The 25,978-nt window shown below is 40.3% G+C and overlaps 1 protein-coding gene across 3 annotated transcripts in view; it reads right to left on the bottom strand.

The window, feature by feature from the left end:
- The window catches only part of CBFB (core-binding factor subunit beta), a 47,342-nt gene extending 31,553 nt beyond the window's left edge, over nt 1-15,789 (bottom strand). The window contains exons 1-3 of one of the 3 annotated variants that reach the window (XM_031458302.2): nt 15,428-15,784; nt 15,114-15,200; nt 10,242-10,358 (exon numbers count right to left, since the gene is read on the bottom strand). In XM_031458302.2, the coding sequence (XP_031314162.1) occupies nt 10,242-10,358; nt 15,114-15,200; nt 15,428-15,505 (282 nt within the window). In that variant the 5' untranslated portion in view covers nt 15,506-15,784. Of the gene's footprint in view, nt 1-10,241; nt 10,359-15,113; nt 15,201-15,427 lie in introns of all 3 variants that reach the window. The other 2 variants (XM_031458303.2, XM_064489087.1) reach the window with 2 other exon arrangements.
- Nucleotides 15,790-25,978: the final 10,189 nt, after the last annotated feature.

Genomic DNA, 25,978 nt, shown 5'->3' on the forward strand with positions numbered 1-25,978 from the left:
ACAATTAAAATAAATAAATAACCCCTAATTACGAAATACCTCCACAAAAACCCCCAGAAAACTAACCACCAAACAAAAAAATAAAAATACTACAGGTGACTTTACCAAATTATTAACATAATATTAACACAAAAAGTTGATTATGTAGTTTTCCAGCAGCTTGATTATCACTCCAAACATTATTCACACTTCAAGTTAGAAAAACAATTCAAGAAAAGTTAAAAGTTGAAAGGAAAAGATGGAAGTAAAAGACTGTTCTGAAGTCATTAAAATGAGCCTATTAAATGACCATATTAAAATATTAATGGCTACTCACTCCAATGGGAGGAGTAACTTGGTGGGCCAAAATAACTTTGGAAGGTTTTGCAAGGTGGTATGTGGAGTTTCTGGCAACTTCCCTAATGATTTTTTATTAGCAGCACTGTGTTAAACTGCAAAGAACACAGATTCTGGGGTAAAAAAGACCTGGGTCTGGATACTGGCTCTAACTAGCAAACAGATTATGACTTCAGAAGATTTAGTTAGCCTCTCTGGGCCTCAGTTTCCTTGACTGTAAAATCAAGCTATCACTAAACATGTTCCAAAATCAAGCAGAAGACTTCACTATAGTGCAGGATTAAGAGAATTAGTGATAAATCATCTAGTACAGTGCCTGGTGGTGGTGATCACCATAAAAACTAGTTTGCAGATTGTCAAAATGTATTTTAAATGGTTCGGTTTTGAAAACGTCCTTGGAATTAGATAGTGGTGATGAAGATTAGACACTGTGAATATATTAAAAACCACTGAACTGCACAGATGGGTAAGATAGTGAATTCTATGCTACATGAATTTTATTACAAGTTAAAAAAATGGCCCAGCAATGTTCTGGAGAGCAAAATGATGGCAAGCCAGAAATAAGCAATACCTCAAAAAATTTAGAGGGTTCTCCCAAAGGGCCATTATTTATAACAATATTCTGCAAGGAGGCCACTTATAAGAAATTATCATTTAATATGGGCAGAATATATTATTTATTGGAAAACATCTAAATTCTCCATGTTCCTAGGCTACTCTTTTGTTTTAATCTGAAGATTAATCTACCTTTACATCTGATGTTTTAAAACACAAAAGGGTTCAGTATTGATTATATACATAGAAAAAGGGTTTTTGCCCATAAGAACAACTTACCAACCATTCCCAGACTTGGCCCTTTCCTTCTTAGGACACATAGTACAGCACAGGAAAGCATCAGTCCTAAATGCACAGCTATACTGCCAAAAGGCACATTTTATGTGTTATTTAAAATTCTTGACTCCTAGATACACATTAATTTGAGAAGGCCCAGCCTAAACTATAAAGCTCACAGTAGATAATAATTTTCAGCTATTTACATTGTATACTTTCATAAAAGAAGGTAACAATGATTAAACTCCCTACCAAATCATTGTGTATAACATGAAGAACACAGCTAGTCTATGGCTTCCAATCTGTAGAAAACTAAGTATCAAAGAAGTGATATGAAAGAAAGTCTCTGAGCCTGCTCAAGCTAACTAGCATTAAAATTTACAAATGCTCCCTTACAATAAAATGGAGATCATAAAAGTATGTCTATGTTATCTATGTATCAACTAAAACATTGCAGTGGCACATAGCCTGTGCTACAGAACTATTTGCTATTATTATAATTCTTAAATGAGGAAATAAAAGTACACAGTAGCAAAGGAGTCCCACATATTCAGAGGTAGTTAATAAATGTTTTCTGCCCTTCCAAATGCCTACACTAGAATGCCCAAAGTTTACTGCAGGAGAAAAAAAGATTTTTCATGTAGGAGAAAAAAAGATTGCCATGTGTACAGTATGACTGACTACTGTTTCCTAGATTTATTTGCAAAGGTTTCCTAGATGGATGAACATTGCATGTGTGCTTGTTAAGTACATTCATGTCCATTTTATCATCTTTTTATTCTAAAAATTAACATTGATAATCATTCTGTTGCTTCTTTCTTTGATGGTTAATAACAGTAAGATCAGAAAGATACAGATTTTTTAAATGTCAGCTAAAAAAAATCCAATAATTATTAACAAGATGTGGAGAAAATTCAAAGATAAGATAAAAAGTAAATGCTATTTCAAATAGAATACTTTTTTATTTTAAAATTTAAATATATACAGAAAAATGTGTATGTCACTAAGAATGATAATAAAAAAAAAGAACGACAATATAGTAAAATATTAACAATGGTTTTCTAAGAGGCAGTAATGAAAGATTTTGGTACCTTTTCTAAAAGTTTATTTTCCAAATTTTCCTTATTTCTTTTGTCAGGAAAAAAGTTATTTTAAAATACTACATTGAGGGGGTATAGCTCAGTGATAGAGTGTATGCTTAGCATGCACAAGGTCCTGGATTCAATCTCCAGTACCTCCATTAGAAAAATAAATAATAAACAAACAAACAAACAAACAAACAAACCTAACTACCTCCCCCCTCCAAAAATTTTCTTTAAAAAGTAAATAAAATAAAAACATTACATTGATACATGTATGAACCTTAAAAGACATTATGCTAAGTGGAATAAATCAGTCACAACAGGACAAATACCATTTGATTCCACTTGCATGAGGTACCCAGAGTAATCAAATACACAGAGACAGACAGTAGAATGGCAGTTGCCAGGGGCTGGGGGCAGAGGAGAATGGAAAGTTATGTCTAGTGGGTACAGAGCTTTAGTTTAAGGAAGATGATAAAAGTTTTGGAGATGGATGGTGGTGATGGTTACATAACAATTTGGATATACTTAACAATACTGAACTGTACAGTTAAAAACAGTTCAAATGGTAAATTTTATGTTATGTGTATTTTACCATAATAAATGAAACAAAACAAAATAAAAATACAAGCTCAAAAAATCAAAAATACATCAAGATCTTGACGGAATTAACATTAATTTCAAAATTATCAATTTTATGAGCCAAACAGCATTAAAATTTATAAATGAGGAAGAGTTGAGAGGCACAACAGGAGTCCAAAATTACATCTGTATTATAGCAGTTTGACAGAATCTGTATTTGTATTTTCTAACGCAATGTTTCATATGCAGTCAATGCTACCACTATTAATGTGACTCATAATAAAACCTCAATTGCAAAATATCTGATAAAGAACTTGTATTTAATACATAAAAATACATAATACAAAAAAACATAAAATTTATACTCATGAAAAAAACCCAGCAATTTCTGTCCTACATATCTACCCAAGAGAAATGAAAACAAATGTCCACATAAAAGACTTGCATATAAATGTCCAACGCAGCAATTCTCGTAATAGCCAAAACAATGCCTACCAACTGGTAAATGGATAAACAAAATGTGGCATATCCACAAAATGGAATACTACTCCGTAATAAAAATTAACGGATAACATGGATGAATTTCAAAAGCATGTTGCTAAGTAACACCTAGACACAAAAAAACTACATATTGTATGACACCATTCATATGAAATTCTAGAAAAGGCAAAATAGTAGTAATAGAAAGCAGACAGTGGTTGCCTGGACCAGGGGGTGGGAGGACTGGCTACAAAGGGGCATGAGGGAATTTTAATTTAATTTCTGAGGTTATAGATATATTCTGTATCTTTATAGTGGTAGTGGTTATACCACTGACTGTACACATTTGTCACTGAATTGTACACCCAAAACAGGTAAGTTTTGTTGTATATAAATTACATCTCAATAATGACAATTGAAAAAAAATCAATTATGAGAGAAAATAGAAAGCAGTAAAACTAGAATAAAGCAGCCCTACTCAAAACTTAACTTCTTTGGTTGATAACATTTCTTTATCCTTGTAGGTTTGAATTAATCACTCAATAAATCCTGGGGTAGGAAACCAGAAGCAAAAAAGGGGAGAATTAAGGATGTTTTTCTCAGACATTATCTTCTCTACCTTGGAATATATAATTGAGGTATGGCCAGAATGAAATTTTATCTTTACACTAAAAGGTAAATCCAGGCAAATAATGCAGTTCAAGAAAAGGGGAAAAGATCGGTGCTGTATGTCAATTATATCTCAGTAAAACTGGAAGAAAAAAGAGAAGGGAAAAATAGAGTACATTATCTACAAATACTTCAGAGGTACATTTACCACATATGCAAATTAATGTAACTCTAATTAGAAGGTACTATGACATCCTAATTTTTGAACATTACTTACTCAGGAAGTTAGTCAACTCTCCTTGGCTTGAAAATTTATTGAAATAAAACCTTTTCTTTAAAAATATAAGCAATAAGGCTTCTAGTTCTAAATTTTATGATTTGATTATTAACATATAGTATACTTAAAACATATTTTAAAAAACCCAGATTACTTATTTTAATACATGAAATCATTGATAACTAAATGCTATAAAATATACTTCAAAATACTTAAAGTCTAGATTTTAATTGAATCAAAATAAAGTCTAGATTTGACCGACAAGTTAGTCATAAAGTTGCCTCAGTTTCTCTTGGGGAAAATCACATTTTGAAGGGTTACCACAGGTATCTTTTATTTGGAGTGACTGGGTTGTTTAAGTCTCAAGAAGTAACTTGCTGCTGAGCCTAAAGAGAGATTTCTCAAGGCTAACATCAAGGAGTGCTCTAAACACTGCCAAATTATGAATGGTATATAAACAGACACAATATTTATTTTGGGACAAAGATCCTGCAAGAAAGTAAGCAAAACACTCCAAAAGAAGCAGTCACAGACCTTTGGAGAAGACATGTAAAACAAGAGTCTGTCCTCATTGATTAAATCAAATGCTGTTAAATTTTGCTTTGCTATTTTATGCTGATGAAAATGAATGATAAAATATTTTTAAGTATAAAAGTTCAGAAAGAAAAAAAAGTAAAACAAATGACTTATCAAAAGTTTTAAAAGTAACTATTATAATGAAATACACTTTATAACAACTCCCAATGTCTACTACTGTCATTTGACTATCAATTAAAATCATAAGTTATAAATAGGAACACAACCATAAAAAAAGTTGAATCTCTTTTTCTGGGACCAGGTAGTATATTCTAGATATATCTACATAAGACTATATAGTACATTCAACTTCCATAGGAAAAATGGTAAACAAACAATAGCACCATAAAGTTCATTTTTTTCAGCTTATAAAATATTTTCACAACTGTTATCTTTATGCTCACAAACTAGGATCATGTATTAAGCACAAATAGCCACTAATTCAAAAACCTAAGGAGGCTTAAGAAAAATACAGAATGCGTGCAATTAATCTGACCACTCAAGACTATTAACTTATGGTCAGCTATAATCATTTGCATTTGTTTGAAATAAAAATTTGAAATAGGTCCTAAGAGGAAAGATCAGAGATTGGGAGTTGCATGGTCTATAAAAGTTTAACATAGGAACGATTTAAATTCTTATTTGTTGCCTTCCTTGCCTTCTAACAGCTAAATCAGAGGAAAGTAGATTAAATTAAGGAAGAATTAAGAACATTTTGACTGCCTAGGTTTATAAAATACCAGAATGTACCATTTGGGAAAGATGTAGTCTTCTTAACATTGTACAGCTACCTGAAGTGAAGCTGACTTGAAGGCACCCTATAGCACTGAAACTCCACGGTTATCTGTAATCTCACCCTACAAACCCATCAAATAGCCTACCTCTGGATAGGGCTTTACAATTTAGAAGGCATTTTCACATATTCTTGTATCTCATTTAATCTTCACCTGAAGTATATGAATTGGGCAGATATCCTGATTCCCATTTACAGATAAGGAAAACAGCTATAATTGTCTTAACTCATACCTAGAGATCTTTCCACTGCACTGTTTATTTTACACTTTTCTGAGAAAGATCGTTATTATCAATGTAGACAGCTCACTAGATAGCTGGGTGAAAAGTTTCAAATATATTTGATAGATTATAAAACTGGGTGCTCTGACTTGATGGTCAGTTATCTGTTAACAGGCCTTCCTAATTGAAGATCTTCAGTTTGAAAATATTCCTACAGACACAAAGGCAGAAAGAATGAACAAAAGGACTGATTTTGCTAAGCCCATTTTCTTAGATCTTAAAGCCATATTTCAAATCAAACAGAATATGGAGCTTCTGTTTCCCATTACCATTCTAGTTTTTTCTGAATTCACTAAATGTAAATGAATATTGTGGCAGCCAGCCTCCAAAATGGCCCCAATGATCCCAGCTTCCTCCCATGTGTATGAATAAACCACCTCGTCCCTGCTGAGTGTGGGTTAGACTTAGTGACTTCCTTCTAATGAACATAATTAAGACACAAGTGATTGGAGAACAGGTCATAAAAACCAGGGTGACTTCATTCTTTTTCTCTCCATGGAGAAAACACAGAACTAGAAACTGAAGTCACCTACCAAAAGTTATCTGAGTAAGCTTGGAAGGGGATCCTTTAGCTCCAGTCAAGCCCTCATAGACTGGACAGCCCCAATAGCTTGACTGCAATCTCATGGGAGACTTTGAGTCAGAACCATTCAGTCAAGCCACTCTGATTCCTGTAAAAAGGTACAAAGGAACTTTTGGGGGTAACTGAAACATTATCTGGATTGTGGGTGGTGTTTTCATGGTAACATACATTTGTTAAAACTCAAATTATACACTTAAAATGGGTGCATTTTTGGTACATAAACTAGAGTTGATTTTTTTTTAAGCCACTGAACTTGAGATAAACAACAAAGGGTTACTTACAAAAAAGTAGTGCATACACTTAATAAGTTATGGGTGGGTGGTGATATAATGGAAGCTGCAACAAGCTTCCACCACAAACTCACATGTACTAAACTGCTCCTCAAAATTGTTCCACCCATAGATTTTCCTGTCTCAGATGACAACAATCCCATACTTCCAGTTGCTCTAACCAAAAAAGTTGGGAGTCGGTATCTTGACTCTCACACTCTACAATGAATCCACAAGCAAATCCTGTTGGCTCTATCTCAGAATGTACCCAGACTATGACTACTTCTCATCACTTCCACTGCTACAACCATAGTCTCTCACCAAGATTACTGTAATAGCCCAACTGGTCTCCCTGCTTTACTCTTGCCCCCTAAACCTATTATTAACCCAGCAGCTAGAGTGATCTTTTTTCATTCAAAATCTAAGGCAGATCATATCATTCATCTGCTCAAAAAGCCGAAACTACTTTCCATTTTACTCAGAATAAGTCTGTGTTGATATAATGGCCTCCCATGGTCACATAAACTGGCTCCCTGCTATCTCCTTAAACCCATCTCCTACTACTCCTCCTCGTTCAGTCTGCTTCAGCCACACACAGTCTGCTTGCTGTTTATCAAACATACTATGCATGTTCCCACTCTAGGGCCTTTACAAGGCTGCCTTCTCTGTCTGGAACATCTTTCCCCCACATACCTGCATGGCTTATCATTCCCTAACCACCTTCAGGTCTCTGCTTAAACATGACCTTCCTTACCCAGACTATCCTATTTAAAACTGCAAACATTTAATAAATAAAAATTTAAAAAATAAATAAAAATAAAATTGCAAACATTGCCACTCATTGATCACCTTTATTTTACTCTATTTTCCCTTTTTTTCCCAGAGCACTTACCACTTTGTAACGTATTTCATAACTTACTATGCATATTGTCTACTCCTCCATTCCTTCTACAAAACAACTTCTAGGGCAGGATCTTTGTTCACTGATGTATCTTAAGTGCCTAAGACAGTGTTCACTCAATACATATAGTAAGTGTTCCACAAAGACCTTCTGAATGAATGAATTTTTGAGTAATTGTGTCAGGTACTCAGCTAAGCACTTTAAATACACTATTTCGTTTAATCACTAGGGCAACCCTGGGAGGTATGCACCAATCTCGTTTTATAATTGAGCACCATAAAGATTAAATAACTTGTCCAAAGTTACACAGCAGTAAATGAAGCAGTATATGAAGCACTTACACCTAACTCCAAAGGCTTAACCACTCATATTCTCAAAGCTGGGTATGAATGGGAAGAGAATTAAGCTGCTTCAGGAGGTAACTAGGCTGACAGTATGTAGAGGACAATGATTTGGGATCCAATATAAGGAGCAGAGGCAAATAATTAATATTTACAGAAATTCCTTCCATTTACTTTGCTTCTAGTCCTAGTCCTATGGAGACAGATATAAATGCTAACAGTTATCAGAAAAACATTATAGAAAAGGAGGAAGGGAAATAAGAGACCTCATAGCCTGAGCTCTGTAGATGAGAAAACACAGGTCAGTATATTTTCTCTAAATTCACTGGCATACTTTTCCTGGTGGTATAGAGCAATATACTAGCAGGTTTTTTCCCCCCATTAAAAACTTTTTTTCTAGATTCTCTAAGTGTTGAGAAAACTATATTTGAGAAATACACATCTATACATAAACATTTACAGATTTAAATCTAAGGAAAAGATACAGATTTCTGTCAGCATTAACATCCTTGGAAGACAGCCATGTTCATTTGTTTATACACTGTCTATGGTTCCTTTCACATTGTAACAGCCGACTTGAGTAGCTGCAAGAGACCATATGCCTGCAAAACTGGAAATATTTACTATCTGGGCCTTTACAGGAAAAACTTATAAAACAAATAATAAAATATAAGTCTCTTGATTTCTTGCATCAGGTCTATTGCTTTTGTTGATATATTTGAAAATATATCCTCTAAATTCTAGACTAAGTTACACAATATTTTTGTTTTTATCGATCATATAGCTGAAAATATCTCAATGGTTTAAGTCTGAAAATAACGTAGTCTTCAGTGAACAGACACCATTAAATTAATTCAATGAACTTTCTAGTGGAGTTAACACCCATCTACTAGTTACTAAATACTAGAAGATTTCAGTAACACTGAGATGTCAATCTTGAAGTCCTAAAATAGTTAAGCATAAAAGTTGAGAGGAAAGGAATTTTTTTGATTTATGTCTTTATTATCTGTGCCACCACGTTAAAGAAACTTTAAGGAAGTGATGTGGAAAAAAATAATTTCTTCATTTAGTTACATATTCATGCACCAAACAGATAAAAAAGCAATAATCCTACAAGGACTTCCCAACTTCTCCTTTATATATAAGAATTACCAAATAGTAAAATCTTGAACATTTGCTTTTATTCTTCCAAGCAAACAAGCTGATACATAAAAAAGCAAATTACTTACTTATTATTCATTTTTAAATTCTGTAATCTGTTTTCCCTCTCCAAAAGATCAGCTGGTTTGTCACCCACAAAAGATCAAACCTTATGTCATACAATTAAAGGAAACAAAAACTCTTCATTGTATATATACACAAAAATCCTTTTCCTAATACAGCCCAAAACAAAAATCTTAAGTTCCTCAAAGGTTAATATTTAGATATTTCTTATGTTTTGCAAATAAAGTCATAGGTTATGCTAGTCACAACATTTAGACAAGTAATTCAGTAAGTTAATAAAAACAGGTATGGAAACACACTGCAAAGGAAACAGGAGAAACACAGAGTGTTAACATGAGGTCAAAACATTTTTTTCCTTTAAATATTTTACTTCAAGAAGTCCATTTCTACATTAAAGGATGAACCAATCTAAGACATTATTCATTAACATTTCACCAAAATCATAATACATTTAACTTAGATTTTAATAGGGCTCTCAGCTTAAACATTTTCACCTACATCTTTCATATCTTTGACCTAAACTTTCAATATAAAAATTTTAAGACATTTATTTGTTTTCCCAGAAGCTTCTCCTCAAAACAAAAAAGTTATTTCCAAGTTAATGTTTTCACATTTTTCTCAAAATTAAATTTGCTATGTTAACAGAAGTAGAAAGTTACCCATGAATTATTTCTAAATATTAAATTTTAAGCCTACAGAGCATTTCCCCATTTTTCTCTAAATTTCATTTTTTTTTACACTATAGTCACACACTTTAGTAAAACAAAAAATTTCTTGTCAACACTTTTAAAGGAATTAAGTTTTGAAAGTTACATGTAAGAAAGCACACTACTCCTTAATGGCTAGAACTTTCTATGGTGAATGTTATATATATGAAATTAGTAATGAAATGATATAAAAAATTTGACTGATTTTTAAAAACTGCATTATATCTTGACAATATGGAATGAAAACAAATCTAAACATATGCCTGTATAATCAGACCTGTGATCTCTTTATTAAAATGTAAATTAACAGTTAATCTCTAATAATGAAATAATCCACAGTATTTCAAATTGCAAAGAAATGCTTCCTACCTTGCCTGCTTCTCTTTCTAAGTCCACATACTCCCGGCTAGGTGTTTGTCGCTGTTCTCCCTGCCAGCTGGCCGGAAAAAACTGGAGAGACAGATTGGTTCCTGTGGCCACAAAAGCCTTTTAGAAAAATCAATACAAACAGGATCAGGAGCAAGACATTACATAAATTATGCAGGCAGTCATTTATTTTTACATCAGTTTCTGTCTTAAGCCAGGCAGCACTGAGATTACTTAAAAGCAAAAAACATGCACTCATCATTTTTCTTAAGTATTAAGTTACAAACATCTGATTCCATTTTGAAGACATTTGCCATTGGCTGCTTAAATATAAAATCAGACATGAATCAATACTTTCTTTCAGGTCATTTTTTGCTGACGTTAGTATCACGCACTGCTAATGTCTAACCAGAAGCCACCATTACTGAATTTTAAAACTTGTATTTTTAAATGTGAAAATCACTGAAGAGCTAAACATCTTGAATTTTTAAGCATACCACAATTTAAAAGTTGTGTAAATGAGACATTTTAATTTTTCTTGATTTCTTTTGCTCAAGGAAACACAATCCTCCAAAGGCCATGTTAAAAAGGCACTTGGGACTGTCTCTCCTCTGATAAACCATGCATTAGCTTGTGATGTGTCATGACTTCTCATCTCTCTAAAACCGTGGATGATTAAAAAAATAAGCATTTTCTAAAATTTGACTTTTGGAGAACTGGATCTGACGATAACAAAAGAGTACTTATCTAATACTTATAAGAGATTTGGATGGCACAGCTCTAAAACCATTTCGGATAAAGTGTCATTCTGTGTAGGCCCTGAGCAATTTAACTATTTCCCCTAAGTGAAAAATGGAAATAACACTGTCCTTCCTCCCCAGGAAAATCTGAAAGAAATAAATAAATAAAAAGCATTTTGAAAAACAAAAACAAAAACAAAAACAAAACATACTTTCATCATCTAAATATTTGTAAGCTCTTCTTTGTTGAAATCAGAGAACTTTTTGTTTTATTTTACTAATTAAGGGTCTAAAGCATAATTTGTTTTCAAGCATAGAGTCTTCATCTGAAAGAAAGAGGTTCACATTTTGGGCAACTGGTTTAAAGCATTAGCTGATTCAGCTATCCATTAGTTCCCCTGATGACTAACAGCTTAGATTCTTTAGACATAAAAACTATAGTACTTCCTATTTATATGATTGGTACTATAGGTACAACTGTCAACCTAACTGCTAAGTCTCTACCCACATCTTCAACGGCATTTCCTTAGTCAACTGGGATACCTTTTCTTGTGGTATTTTGTATGAATGGAGACTGAAGAAACATCAATATTACATATTAATCTTAAGAAAAATCTTTGCCCACTATTAGCATCAGTTTCAAAAACAATCATGTGAAGTGAATGAAGTGAACTAATAATAGATCAAATGAAAAGCAGACACTAGGAGGCAAACTGCCTAGGCTGTGTGACTTACTTAACTTTGAACCTCAGTTTCCAGTAATTTGTAAACTGCTTAGCAGAGTTTCAAGAAAATGCTACATACATGTATTTGCTAATACAGTGAGAAATAATTTTTTATAGTTTTTCTTTTTAGGTTTTTGTTTTGTTTTGTTTTGTTTTGGCGGGGAGGTAATTAGGTCTATTTAAATTTTTTTTTTTAATGGAGGTACTGGGGATTGAACCCAGGACCTCATACATGCTGAGAAGGCACTCTACCACTTGAGCTATACCCTCCGCTCAATGAGAAATAATTTTGACCTAGGTAAGACAGATTTTTCAGCCAGAGATAATGAAATACTCAGAGCAGAGTGGTGGCAGATAAGAGATTCTGCCCATGAATGAATATCCTGTCAAAATCCCCTACACAGGTTTCTTCAGTGTTCACCTAGTAACAGATTCTTCCACCACCAATGTAACCCAAATCAGCTCTGTGCTAAGTAAAGACATTCTGCAGCTTTTATTACCTCACCTCCTGCCCCAAGGCCAACCTCAGAAGAGATTTCCTGCTTCATCACTTCATGCCCGTTACCTCATCAACATCCCTCTCTCTGAGACAGAAGAGGTAAAAACAGATCATTCTAGAATAGCATTTCCCAAATTTATTGGACCACAAAACTCTTTCCTTTAATGGAATATCCACAAATACAAAGATGTTGGGAAAATTCTGTTTGAAAACATAAAAATGCCACACTGGTGTAAATGTCTGTATGCAGGATTTCCAGGATGTCCCAACCACATTTTATAGGTTTCGTAAATTGTAAAACAGCACACTTGTGCCAATCCAACATAGCTTTTATTCCTCCATCTTCAGTATTAAAAGTACACAGATTTTTCTGCTTTCAGAGTCACCATACCTAAGTTTTTTTTCCTTTTATTAATCATTTGTGTTGAAGATATCTCTAACTTTCTTACTACAATAAGAATTTATATAAGGGATGGGATAAATCAGATTTTACCAAATAGATTCTATCCTTCATCCATAATCACTTTTATTTCATGCTATGATGTGGAGTTTGGCTAAGTTTTATAGCTAAAAAGAGATAAGCATCACAGCCCTTACACTGTTTCACATCCAAATACAAAATAAATTCTTCATTAACTTCACTGACAAGGAGATATTCAAAATAAAAAGAATAAAAGGGGAAAAAAGGGTTGGGAATAGTTTGGGGAACTATGTATATTTTTGTCATATGTCACTGCTATCAAAATAGATGCAACATAAAGCCTTTTCCACATCTATTTTCCACAACCAACTAAATAAAAGCCACAGTCTGTTTATAAGACATAAGATAAATTTTGGGCCTTAAATTAAATAACATCTAAGTTCAAATAATCAAGTACTCATGATGCAAGACACTGCAAAACCTGTACAGAGTGGGTATAAATAGAAATAACATGGTCTCCATCCTCTAGGAGCTAGAAATCCCTTAATTTAAACGTGGGTAACCTTGAATTACGGGGGGGGGGGGACTAGAAAGTAAGGGAAATGTGAAATTCCTTTCCAATACAAATAGCTACATTATTCAACAAATTAAGATGTGCTGTCTTAATTACAATTCTTACACAGATTTCAATCTACCTTCCTTAACCTTTAATACCTGTCAGAAATGAAGAACGTATAAAAATTTGTAGGATCAGATATTTGGAAGAGGGGAAAGCCTACAATTAGAACATCTGATTTATCCCTGAAGAGAAATTTATGACAAATACAAGCAACTTATAATACTGCTATAATATTAAATTTATATCATAACATAGTAATTCAAATATACTGAGTTAAATTATACTTTAAATTCATAATTACATGCAGTAAAGTTTGATATCACAGAAAACATCCTATTAGCTATGTTTCACTAGGTTTTTCAAAAAAACTTCAGCTTTAAAAAATTATGATAGCACTTTTTATCTCATCTTTTATACTTATATCAATCACCTCCAAGAAATTCATTGGTGAGGTATATCATCCACCTTTTGCAAAAGGAAGCCCAGACAAAGGATGATATAATCATTGAACCAACTAATAAATGATTCTTCTCGTACTCAGTGCCAAACCCAGAAAGTTATTCGTTCAATATGTTTGAATCATATAACTATTACAACTACTCAAGAAACTGAAAGTGGGCTAAAAGCTGGAGATTTCTTTTCATAATGTGCAATAATGACAAAATATTCTAGAGCTCCTAATAGATCTGGTCAGTATCTTCTTATTACCTGTAATACAATTCTAAGAAGTATTCATTTTAAATATTAAAATATTCTTTAAAAATAAATTTGATTTCAGTGATGAAACGTGAGGTATGTGACGTATCTCAATAAAAAGATTCTCTACTGTACAAGGGGGTGGGGAAAGTAAATGTTCCAATATGTCTTCCTATTGTTAACCTAAATTCAAACTGAGCCTCTAGCTTCAAAAGCCTGCAGATGCAATGGCCCAAGTCACGCAGTAGATAATCAATTCCATAATACAGAGCTTCAACTTTTTTTTTTTATTAATACTCAACCTCTTTTCTTTAGTTTTTTTCCTTTCCACTTGTGGCCTCATCATTAGCACTTTCAATAGGACAAACCAAAAAGAAATGACAAGAACCAGGCCACTTTAATTTTTTTCAACATAAGGTTTGGTGGAGGTGAAGCACCATATCTACCGCCTCAGATAAACCGTGGATTGCAAGTCCATGCAATTCTTTAGGGACTGCAGGCCTTAAACGGGACATTTTTTAGGTTAGGAAGAAAAAAAAACCTACAATGGTTTCCTTCTGATTCTCCGGAGGGCTAACATTCTAAGAAAAAAAGATGGTACGTTCTTAAGGGCTTCTCCCCTCCCTCCCCATTAGAACAACAGGTAATTTTGGATTTGCTCTCAGATTTAGTCTCAGCCCTACCGAAAGTGAGACAGCTTCTCATTTAGATTTACGAAAAATCTAGCGTCTAAGAGACAATCGTCCAAGAGTCAGAACCTTGAACGAAGCTCGATTCTTCTTCCGAGTGAGTTTTCTTCTTACTAATACTCCGACCCTTTAATCTTTAATCGGTGTCACAGACTATACAACGACCTTTCCTTGTTTTGGTGGGCTCCGCTTTGAGTTCCACTCGCGGCAAAGTGTTTGCCGAGTCTTGTCTGGGAAACATCATTCACTCGTAGAGGGCTACAGGGAAGCATTTCCCCGCGAGGACGCTGCCCGCCAGTGTCTAGTTTCGCATTTTGAATCCCGAGTAGGAAGTGAGACGGCGCCCGCTCAGTTCCGGGAGCCGCGGCGTCCGCGGCGCCGTCCGGAACCGACCTGGGCCGCGGCGGCCCCCGCGCAACAAGTGATCAGCGCACGCGTCGCTCCCCCGTGCCCCGGGCCCCCAGCGTCCCGGCCCCGCCGACTTACTATTTCCGAGCGGCCGTCCCGGCAGGCGTTCTGGAAGCGCGCCTGGCGCTCCTCGTGGGGCCGGTCCCTGAAGCCCGTGTACTTAATCTGCAAGGCAGAGACAGCCCGAAATCAGAAGCCAAATCCGCGACGCCGCCCGGCCCGCGCGGCGCCGATAAGGGCAAGCAGAGTCTGCGGGCAGACAGCTGCCAGAGCGAGATTGCCCCTTGCCCGCGCGCCGACACGGGGCTCCCGGGGGCCGCGCCGCCCAAACTTTTCTCCGCCCGGGCCCACTCGGGGCGCGCCGCGGCCTCCGCGCCACCCGCCCGCCTCACCTCACACTCGCGGCTTAGCTTCCTGAAGAACTCCTCGTTCTCGAACTTGCTTCTCTGGTCGGGCACGACGCGCGGCATCTTCCCGCCCTGAGGCCGAGCCGGCCGGCCGGGCTCCGGGCTCCCGCGGGCACCCGCTGGCCGGCTCCGCGCTGACCGACTGACCGCCCACCCGCGGCGCCCTGACTCTCGCTTCCCTTTGTTTCCAGCGCCCGCCCGCGTAGGCTCCTGCTCCCAGGAGTCTGAGGTGTCGCTGCCCGCTCGAGCCCAGCCCACGCCGCCGCCGCCGCCGCCACCGCCTCAGCCGTTGCCTACCGCCCGCGCTGACCCAGCACTCGCCACCCCCGGCCGCCGCCGCCACTTCCTCTCGCCGCCCACCTCGCTAGCCCGCCCGCCCCGCCCCCGTCGGCCCCACCCCTCCTGCTCGCGCGCCCGCCCGCTCTAAACTCCGGCAAACAAAACGCACCATTCACAACTCCGCGACCCGCGCCGCGCATGCGCCGCCCGTCAGCTAGCGGGGCCGCTAGGCTGCAGCGAAACCCACCTCCTCCAGCCGCGCGGCGCGGCCCTCTTACCCAACCCCGCCCGCGGGTCAGTTTATATGGAGTTTCCTAGTGGGGATCTGCCCGTTCCTGGAGTCAGGGAGCAGACCGTGCAGGTCCTTTCTTTCTACCGCCTGGAAGTTTTGGGCCTCTCAGCAGCACGGAGTAACCCCAAATTGTCACCTGAACGCGAGGAAACTTAAGTCTTTGGAGGGATGGGAAGGGTGTAGGCAGTGCACATCGAAGACTAAAGGAGGAAAGAGACCAAAGAATCCAACTGTATCTGCATCATGGTGGAAAAGTCGGAGCTATTGGAGTGAGAGGGCCTTAAATGGGATCTCATTCAACTCCCCTGCCTGCTGGCTGGGGCCCTTAGGCAGACAGTGGACCTCTACTCCTCAGTTTGCGTATTTCCAAATGGCAGACACTCACAAGCTCACAGTGTTAGCATGATGGCCTTTATGTAGTTCTAGCATATAATAAGCACTCAATAAATGTAAGTTTCTAAAGAACTGAATTTATTCAGTTTCTAAAGCTGAATTTATTATACAACCCAATGCCAGTCCATATATTTGCCCAAATGTGCAATCAAATCCTAAAAAAACAAGATCCACAAGTTCTAGGGAAGTCATTTAGCCCAAGCTGGAGAGAATCTGACTTAGAATTTATGACAGAGCTTGACTCAAAGTTGGTCCTCAATAAATTCTGATCCTTAAAATCTCAGCTTGTCAAAAATTCAGTCCAAGGATGCAAACAGGTGCCAATTCTGATTGACAGTAGCTGGTCTTATTGTAAAGGATTGTGAGGATACACTTATACTCACAGGAATTAGTGCCAAGGGCAATTGGCAATGTCTGCCTGAACGCAGGGTTTGGCGGAATTTCCCACTCTTGTCCAGTCCAGTCTCCTTTTTACAGATGTGGAACTGAGCTAGGGTGATAGACTATCCTGGTTTTATCAATGGAAGTCCCACGTCCCAGGAAACTACTCAGTCCCTGGCAAACTAGATTGGTTGATCACTTTAACTGAGGTCCGGTTAGTGACTGATTGCCCAAGGTCAGGGAGGGAGTTTTAAGTTAAACCTGTACGTTGGTGGTTTTAACAAACATAGCAAACATACAATCAACTCCTTCCAAGGGTATGCTCCCCTGGCCTATATCAAGCCTGTGTGAATGTGTGTGTGTGTGTGTGTGTATATATATATATATATATATATATATATATATATATGCGTGTGTGTATATATATATATACACTAACAGAAAGGATATACACAGATATGGATGTCACCAACCACTATGTTGGGCCTCCAGCTATCTCAGAATCCTTCCCTCAGGTGTCTTTCAATTGCAAGTGACAGAAAACCAACAAACAAAAAACTTAAAGCTAAAAAGGTGTTGGTTTTCGTTCAAGTAAACAAATCACAGATAAGGACTCTTCATTTCTCCACTTCTCATTGCTTAGTTCTCTCAAGCTCTCTTCAGTGGCATTCATTTCCTGGCAAAGGATGGGAGCAACCACTTCTTCAGCTCTAAAGTCTCCATCTCCCAAATTGGCCCAGTCTGGGTCACATACTTTCCCGTCTACCATACCACCATGTCCAGACAGATGTGATGATGTTGGCCAACTTTTGTCACATGCTCTCCTATCAAGGGTTGGGGGCCTGGGATTGGCAGACTCAGAGAGAAGCTGATGACTGAAAGAAGGGAAGAGCAGTTTTCCCGAAAGGAGGGAGTAAGAGTACACGGTTGGCCCACTGAACAGTTTGTATCAGCTACATCTGGCAAAGGATGCCATTTTATTTTTGCTGCCTAAAGATTCTGGTGAAACTGAAGGGGGAAACACCACATCAGCACAGACAAAGTACAGACAAAAGCAACCTTAAAATATCTGCACCTTATGTTGGCAGTTAAGTGAGGCAGTCCCCACCCTAAGTTACCAAGGCAGAACTAAGTCATTCACAAGGAATAGAAGCTTTCATCCATCTGCTGCCTCTCCCCTAAGTCTTCCTAGTTCACCTAAGACCTTTGGGCACTAGGACAACACAGCCATTGTTTAAATGAGAGGAGGATGGTCACTTTGCCCTCAGTCAACAAGAACTGTGGTCAGGGGAGCAGAGTTTCTGCTGTTGGCTTCTATAGTAGGTAAAAAGGGTGATACAATTTAATGCCACCACATTCTGTTAGGTTACACATTTGTGTAAAACTTTTCATTTCTGTCTCTAAAAAATGATCCACAAGAAAGCACTTTTTCTTCCTCCACAATGGGTCCAGATAGAGCTCACAGACCTACCACTGATCTTAGTCTTTGGAATCTAGCAATAATTGTTTCTGCCCTGGGAAATATGGACTAAAGTAAAGTCGAAATATCACCAGAGTGGCCTAGATGCCCAGACAGATACTATGAACTTTTGTTGACAAGAAAAAGGTCAGGGTGGAGACAAATCCATTGTGGGCTCAAGGGAGCTGGACTACCAGAGCAGGCCAGAGTGCTCTAATTGTTGGCCTCAAGGGCGTGGAGAACAATGTCCTGAGGGAAAGGGATGGGAAAGCCTGCCAGGCAGACACAGAATAGCAGCACCACAGACAGCCTTTGGCAACTCCAGGCCACAGGGTAACCCACACTCGCCATTGTCTGGAGTCCAACTGGCCAGGATGAACGGGAAATGAGCCGCAAGCTGAAAGAGGCCATCTCCTCGACTGACCTCTGTGTGCTTTTTGTTGTTGTTAAAATTTTTTTTCACTTATTTTTAAAACTAGATTAAAGGAAATGAAGGAAAATTTCACCCACGTCAGGTATATTTAGTGCTGTGCTTCTGTCCAGCTGGGGTATGGATTGGAATAGGCACCACCCCATGGAAGGGTTTGCTAAAAGCCAGCTAGGGCCTGTTCACTGCCTAGAAACACCCTCCCTACCCCTAAAACCTGGGTGAATCCTCTGAAGCCTTGCTGCTCAGAGCCTTTCTTTCCTAAGGATTCAGCCAGCCCAGGTCCTCCTCTCTCCTGCCTTCCTGGGTGGGCAGCTGCTCCAGCAGGCCTCGCAGACTGATCTTGAATGGGTGGGCAGAGAATGCACAATACCACCGAGCAACAACTGAAGCTCTGAGCTGTGGGCTTTTATGCCCATTATGTCAGTTAATTCACTCAACCACCATTAAGGCAGGTCTTCTTGTCCCTATCTGACAGATGACGAAACAGAGACTCTGAAAAGGTAAATAAGTGACCATAGGACATGGACAAGACCCTGAGCCATTAGACATAATGAAATGGCTAAGCATTTGGGCTAAAATCCTCATTGTTCACTCCACCATAACACTGCAAGTTAGTTAATATTGACCCTGTTCTACAGATGAGGAAATTGAAGCTCAGAGGGCCTGGTGCCCTTAACCATTCCACTCTAAGGCGTCTGCTGGTGGAGATGCCAAAAGTCCTGCTTGTCTCCTTAACTGAACTGTGAACTCATGGAGAGCTGCGGCTGGGTCATTTGTCCTGGAACACCCTACCACGTTCCCAAAGGGGCCCCAACAGGTTGAATGAAGGGGTCCTATTGTGGGCCTTGTGGCGGGATGTGGCTCTTGCCCTTGATGGTTACACATTCCTGTCCCCTGAGCCCAACTATTTGTCCCTCCTTGGCTTGGAAGTTAAAGGCCTAGACATCCTGCCTCCTAGGTCCAGTAGACAGGATGGCTTTATCCAGGTCTGGTGTCAGCAGCCACCCACATCTGCCTCTCTTCAAAGAGGGGTGAGGTCCTCCCAGGTCCCCGAGTGCATTTTTTTCCTAAAGAAACAGTTTCCCTTCAGTTACTGAAGAAATATTGTACCATCTTGAAGCTGAAATAGGATCTGGAGCCACAAATGAACCTTGGAAGTAGTGGGGGATGGGGAGCAGAATTAGTGGCAGGTACAGAGCCTAAAGCCTGACTCCACACAGCTTCTAGTTTTTGGATGGAGATGGGCTTAAGTCCAGGATGAGGGTATCGTCTGCCTAAATGAGGCAGCTTCCTGAGCCCCAAATAATTTTTGAAATATAATTTACATGCCATACAATTCACCCTTAGGCCCTTAAGAATTTCCCCTCAGTGAGGTTCTTCCCCTTCTTAGCTCTTTTGCCACCCTCCCCCACCAGCTCAGCCATCCCAGAGGGAGAGGAAAGCAGAGAGGAGCAAGTTTCCCCAGAATAGCATTTCTTCAGTGTTGGGATCAATACACCGGTTTGCTTAAAAGGAACCAGATGATTTTATCCTTGTAATTACAAGTTTGACGTTTGCAAATCTTGCCCAGGCTCCAAATGAGCTTCTTTGTCATGGGAGGCAGAAGGGTTGGGGGATGGGGACTAAACCTGGTGTAGGGGGAAGAGGGCCAAGCTGGGGTTGGGAGGCCTGGCTGACCATCTGTGAGGGCTGCTGGACTGCTCCCCTTCCCCTTCTCTCCTACTCTCTAAGTTTCTGGCCAGTGATGGGAAACAGACTAGACTAGGGGACTAGAGAATTTTGAGCTCTAACCACACCATCTTTCTGCTTAAACTCCTCCCCCAAGCGTCCAATTTGCCTGTGTCTCAAAGGCAAAGCCCCTCAGCCCAGCATTCATGACCCCCTGCCAGTCATTACTTTCCTTCCCAGTCCCATGTCCCATTCCCATTATTTCTCCCCATGACACTCTGAAATCCAGCCACACTGCCTGCTTGCCTTTCCCACATGCCTCAGTGCCTTTTGTCTAACTGTCCCCTCTATCTGGCATGTCTTCTCCCCCTTTCTTTGCTGGGAAAACTCATATTTTTTCTTTAAATATGAGTTCAGGGGACTTTGATTGTCCTCCAGAGAGTGGGGGTGTCACCTCATTCTATCATTTGGGTCCATACAATGGGAGGAGATGGTCAGCACACCTAGAACACAGCAGCAGCCTGGGTTCTGGAAGGATTTGGCTCCCCAAAGATCTGTGTTTATTTTACTACTGTGCAGCCTTTGTATGAGTGTCTCTCACTGCACCCTTACTTTTTGTTTTAGTTATTTAAAATTTGTGCATATTTATTAAGAAAATTTAGGAAATATCTAAAAAGAAGAGAGTCCCACCACTTCAAAGCAATCATTGCTAACATTTCAGTATATTTTCTCTGGCTTCTTTCCATCCACATTCTTCACATAGTTATGACATTCTATATGCACAGTTTTGAATGTTCCATTATGAACTAACCTTATAAATAAATATAAAATAAATAAGTATTTTCCCATGTAATCATATAAAACTCCTAATGGCATCTTGGCCAATCCCCTATTGCTGAACATTTATTTAGGCTGTGTCCCATTATTCACTGTTATAAACTAAGGCTTCTATTAACATCGTGGTGCTTAAGGCTTTTTCTTATAAGTTTTAGATAGTGTTTTGGGGGTTAATTTTCAGAAATAGAAGCATTATGTCAAAAGAGATGGGAATCTTAAGGTTCTGGATACCTGTTGCCAAATTTCTTGTTGGCGGTGCTCCCTCTTCTCTCATCTTGAGTCTTAAAAATTTGCCCCCCCTCCCCGTTTCTCTTCTCGATGTCTCAGACACAGGAAATGCCAACCAAGAATAAACCAAGACCTGCAGATAGAGATCAATGGATCAATAAAGGAGGTTGAATAATTCAGCACTCACTTCTGGCTCATTTATCGACTCCAGGCTAAATGCATCCTCTTTTACCTTCTCTCCTTTTTGTCTCACTGCTGATGATACCTTGACACCTTACCCTGTTCTTGGATTCTTTCCCAATTTTGTCAAGCTCTAGAGCATCCTGGCAGGCAGGGTTTCCCATCATGCTGTAATATTGCCTTGTAAATAGGCAGCCAGAATTACTAGCCCACAGCCATCTCACCAGCCTGCCTTCCCTCTAGGAACACAAGAGGGACGCTTAATAAAGCTGACAATAGTTCCTTCCTCTGGATGACACTTCTGAGTGAATAGGTAAGGAGTCCAGCTTCAGATGCTCCAGTCCTGGCTAACTTCCTCTGCTAGTTTGCTTCTTTCCTCTTCTCAGCCAAGCAAATTCATACTCTTTCATTAAGTGTGGGTTCAGAGCTTCTGAGAAGATTTTCTCAACTGCGCTGGGCAGAGTGACTGCCTCACAGCATCCCCTCACCAATGCCTGTCTTGGAGACTGAACCCAACCTCCTCAAAGACACCCCACAGTATCGGTGGCTTCCCCAGCCCCAGCTTATGCTAACTTCCTCTTGCTCCCTCTTGCCCAAGGGGAGCTCCCAGGGTGCCTGGCAGCTTAAGCAGTATTAATGATTGACATGGACACAGAGAGGGACCACCTAGACCCCTCTGCAATGAAGGACTTACCCCAGCATCTGGGAATGCTCTCATCTCCTTCAGGGATTTCTGGAGGTGCAGAGAGCTACCTTCAGGTCACTTGTCCTTCCTGGGCAGCTCACATCCAATGACTGATCAAGATGGGGAAAAGGCCCAGCAGGGCAATGCTGATGGGCTATATTAGCACTTGAACTCCACGTGGAGTCAGCTGAAGCTGTTGCTGGGCCTGCAATAGAGCTTGGCCTCTCCTTCTTCCCAATTCTGCTTCCTTCTTTCCCATCAACAGGTTTTGATCCAAGGGCATGCCTTAAATGACATTCTGCAAGTAAAATTTCCTAGAGAACTCACTTTGTCACTCAGCAGTGACCAAAAATTATTCCCAAGCAATTCACTCAGTGCCATCTCCCTTACTTGACCTGGGCCTGGCCTGAGCTAGATACTGCCCAATGAGATGTTGTGGGTAAGCCTATGTTATAAATGTGTTCTAATGTCCTGCTAAATTTTATTTTTAAAAGCCTTTTAAAAAGTTGTTTTGGAAGAAATATGAGCCATTTGGGGACAACAATGGTTGTCTGGTATGAGCTGAGATTCCTCCCTCGTATAATATGGACACTACACAACATTTGCTTTAGTACAAAGCTTACTCTCCTATTTTGTAGCTCAGAAAATTGAGACTCAGAACAAGTGACTGATTCATTGACGGGCATATGGCCAAGTAGATTCAGAGAGAGAGAGCATGAGCCCAGGAGAGCAAAGTAGTCTTGAAATTGAATAAATTCAGTCCTTCCATTCTTTCTTAGAGCAATCGGATATCAGAGAGCTTTAGTGACTTGCCTGAGATCCCAGAGCGAGCTAGTTCCTCAGTTTTCTAAGAAAAAAATTGAGGACAGAGACATCTACGCATACCTGTCAGGACTGTTTTGATTTCAAGTGACAAAAACCTAATTAAAACAAGCTTACACAAAAAAAGAGACTATATTAACTCATTTAACTGAAAATACTTTGTTCAGGCAAGGTTAGATCCAGGTGTTCAAGCACTGAAATCAGGAATCTGCCTCTCTTTCACTCTCTTGATGTCTTTGTTCTGTTTTTCTTTTTTAGCTTCATTCACATGCTGATTCACCCACAAGTGGTGAGGGCTACTCGCTCCTGATAGGCCCACAAAAATTTTGGGATTGATTTTAATAGGCTGAATTTGGGATACCTGCTCTTCCCTGAACTGTGGACACTGTGAATCTCTGTGGGCCTGGTGATGTCACAGGAAAAGGAACAGATGTAGTGCACAGGCAAAAACATCTGCACAAAGTTAGTGTCTGGCACAAAGTTAGGGTCTGGCACAAAGTTATAAGCTCCAAGACATGGTGGCTATGACAATCTTTAAGGTCCTTTCTAGCTCTGAAATTCTAGGAATTGTACAACTCCATACTTTGATACAAATCCAGATGTAAATGTTGGCTGTTAAGGGAAGCACTTGATAACAACTTGAGTCCATATAAGATTCCGTCAAAATATAAAATGAGTTGAGCAGGGCCTGGAAAAGGGAGCTGGCTGATCAAGGCTGGGGAGTCCATGCTCTCCTTCAGCAGAGGGTAACTGCCTGTGGCCTGACTCCTTTTGTAGCTGAGCCAGGGAGCCAGGAACAGTGGCAGAGCCAGGATCAGTGTGGCCCTGGAAGAGGTTCCCTGAGGCTCCAGGGTCTGCTACATCTACAGCCCCTTCAAAGGATCTTGCTTCTCTCAGCATTGAATGACCTGGGGGCAGGACCAGCTCCCGGAGCTGAAGGCAGCCAGGGATAGGCTGGAGGGGAGGAGGAGGCTGCAAAGGCTGCCCAATGGGGATGCTTCATGTTAGGTGGTGACCAAACAATTCCATCAGAGCCTTCTCGGAGGCATGGGTGGTGTTAAGTGTGCTTTGTAGCTGAGTTCAGAGGAGGTAGGGCATGGAGCTCGTTATATCCTGGTGCTCATTCACACTGTAAAGCAGGTAAGTGGTGCCCTCTGGAGATGTGTCCTGCAACAGCCCTTCTGCCTACCATACCTGGGCGCTGTGGGAGGGAGGCGTGTGCCACGCAGGATACTGGGTTCCACAACCTGGCTGTTTCCTTGCCACCTGGGTCCCACTACCAAAGGTTGTTTGGATTTGGTTGCATCCTCACTCTTTGAAAAATTATTCTTTTCCCAGATGTGCTGAATATCACAGACGTATTGGTCATCCAGAAGGCAGGCAAGGTCAGGATTCCTCCTGGCAGAAAGGGTCAGAGAGGTCAACTAAGTGTCCAAGATCACATGGCAGAAAGAATAGTTGTGTTAAAAACCAAGACCCCCTTTCCATCAGCAGCCTTTCCTGGCACTGTGGAATCCTGTGATTCAGAAGCAACAAATTGATGGTGGTGCCCTCAACTAGCTTCTGAGAGTACTAGCAATGGGGCCAGCATTTTGGAGTCTTGGGTCTGGGGTCTTTGGATGGCTATGGAGGGTACCAGTCCTTCCCTCAGGCCAGAAGAGCTGCTCCTTAGGCAAGCGACATGAATCAGCAACAGGCGCCTCTGCCAGCTTTTGATGAATTCTCCTGCCACTGGTGCTAATTTCCTGAAAGGCTCTCCTTCAAAAGGGTCCTTGCTCCTTCACAGCAGGAGATATATAACAATCACCCCATAGCTCCTCAGTAAGGTCACAGGGTATGCTCTTCCACAGCCCACAGTGCCTGTGGCTGATAGGGCTAGGAGTGGACAGGAGTCCTGGACCTCCCCCTCCCTCTCTGCCTCCATTCCCTCCAGGACCTCCTGCTGGCCCTTTCAGATGCTTCTCCTGGAAGCTTTCCCTGACACTCCAACCCAGCCGAAGATAGGTCATCTCTGTGCTCCCACACCTTTCCAGATAATGCTTTCTATCATGCACTGGAAGGTCTCAGTCAGACAACTGGGATGAGAAACAGACGCCACCTTCTGAGTGCTCAGGTACTGCCCTTCTCCATCCTGACAGCCCCCAGCACTGCCCTGGCTCTCTGTCCATTGGCCTGTCTGGGCGTGTGTCGACCTGCTTCTGTTTCTTTCCTCCCCTCCCTGACTTTCTTGGCTGATCGTCCCACTGTCTCTTCCATCTGTCTCCATTCCTTTCCTCATACTTTAATTTAATGCACTGTCACTTCATTGCACGATAGACTCAAGGTGGTGTCTTTGTCATTGTGTCCCTTCCTCACTCAGTCCCCACACCCCAATTTCTCACAGGCACTCTCTCTCTCTCCACACAGCTAATGGCCTTGGTATATGGAAAGAGGAGTTCTCACTCTTTTAGAGAAGTGATCCCCTCTCCCTCACAGAAAGTCTGGCCCATCAGGACCTGAGTGAGGTTCTAGACCGTGAGGCAGGACCCCAGCCCATCCCTAACATGGCCAGACCTGAGTGTGGTAGAAGCAGAGGGAGGGCACAGAGAAAAGGCCACCCTGAACCCCATGCCACTGCATCCAGGACTAGACGGGGCCTTGGCACCTCTAACCCAGCCCTGATGGGGAAACAGAAGTACTGAACAGTTGAGCTCTTTGGTGACCCCCATTTGTGAACCTTCTTAGTGAGCCCTTCCCCTCTGCTTCTTCCCTCCCTTGGCCTCATTCAGAGTGTGTCCAGTCCCTCACTACAGGGCCCCAGGGCACCCAGCTTGGGCTGGAAATGAGTCAGTTGGGGAAAGGAAAGCCTTGAAGTGGCGGCACCTGCCTGTCTTTCCTTAACC

This window comes from Camelus dromedarius, chromosome 9 (assembly GCF_036321535.1).
Source record: "Camelus dromedarius isolate mCamDro1 chromosome 9, mCamDro1.pat, whole genome shotgun sequence".
NCBI classification, from domain to species: domain Eukaryota; kingdom Metazoa; phylum Chordata; class Mammalia; order Artiodactyla; family Camelidae; genus Camelus; species Camelus dromedarius.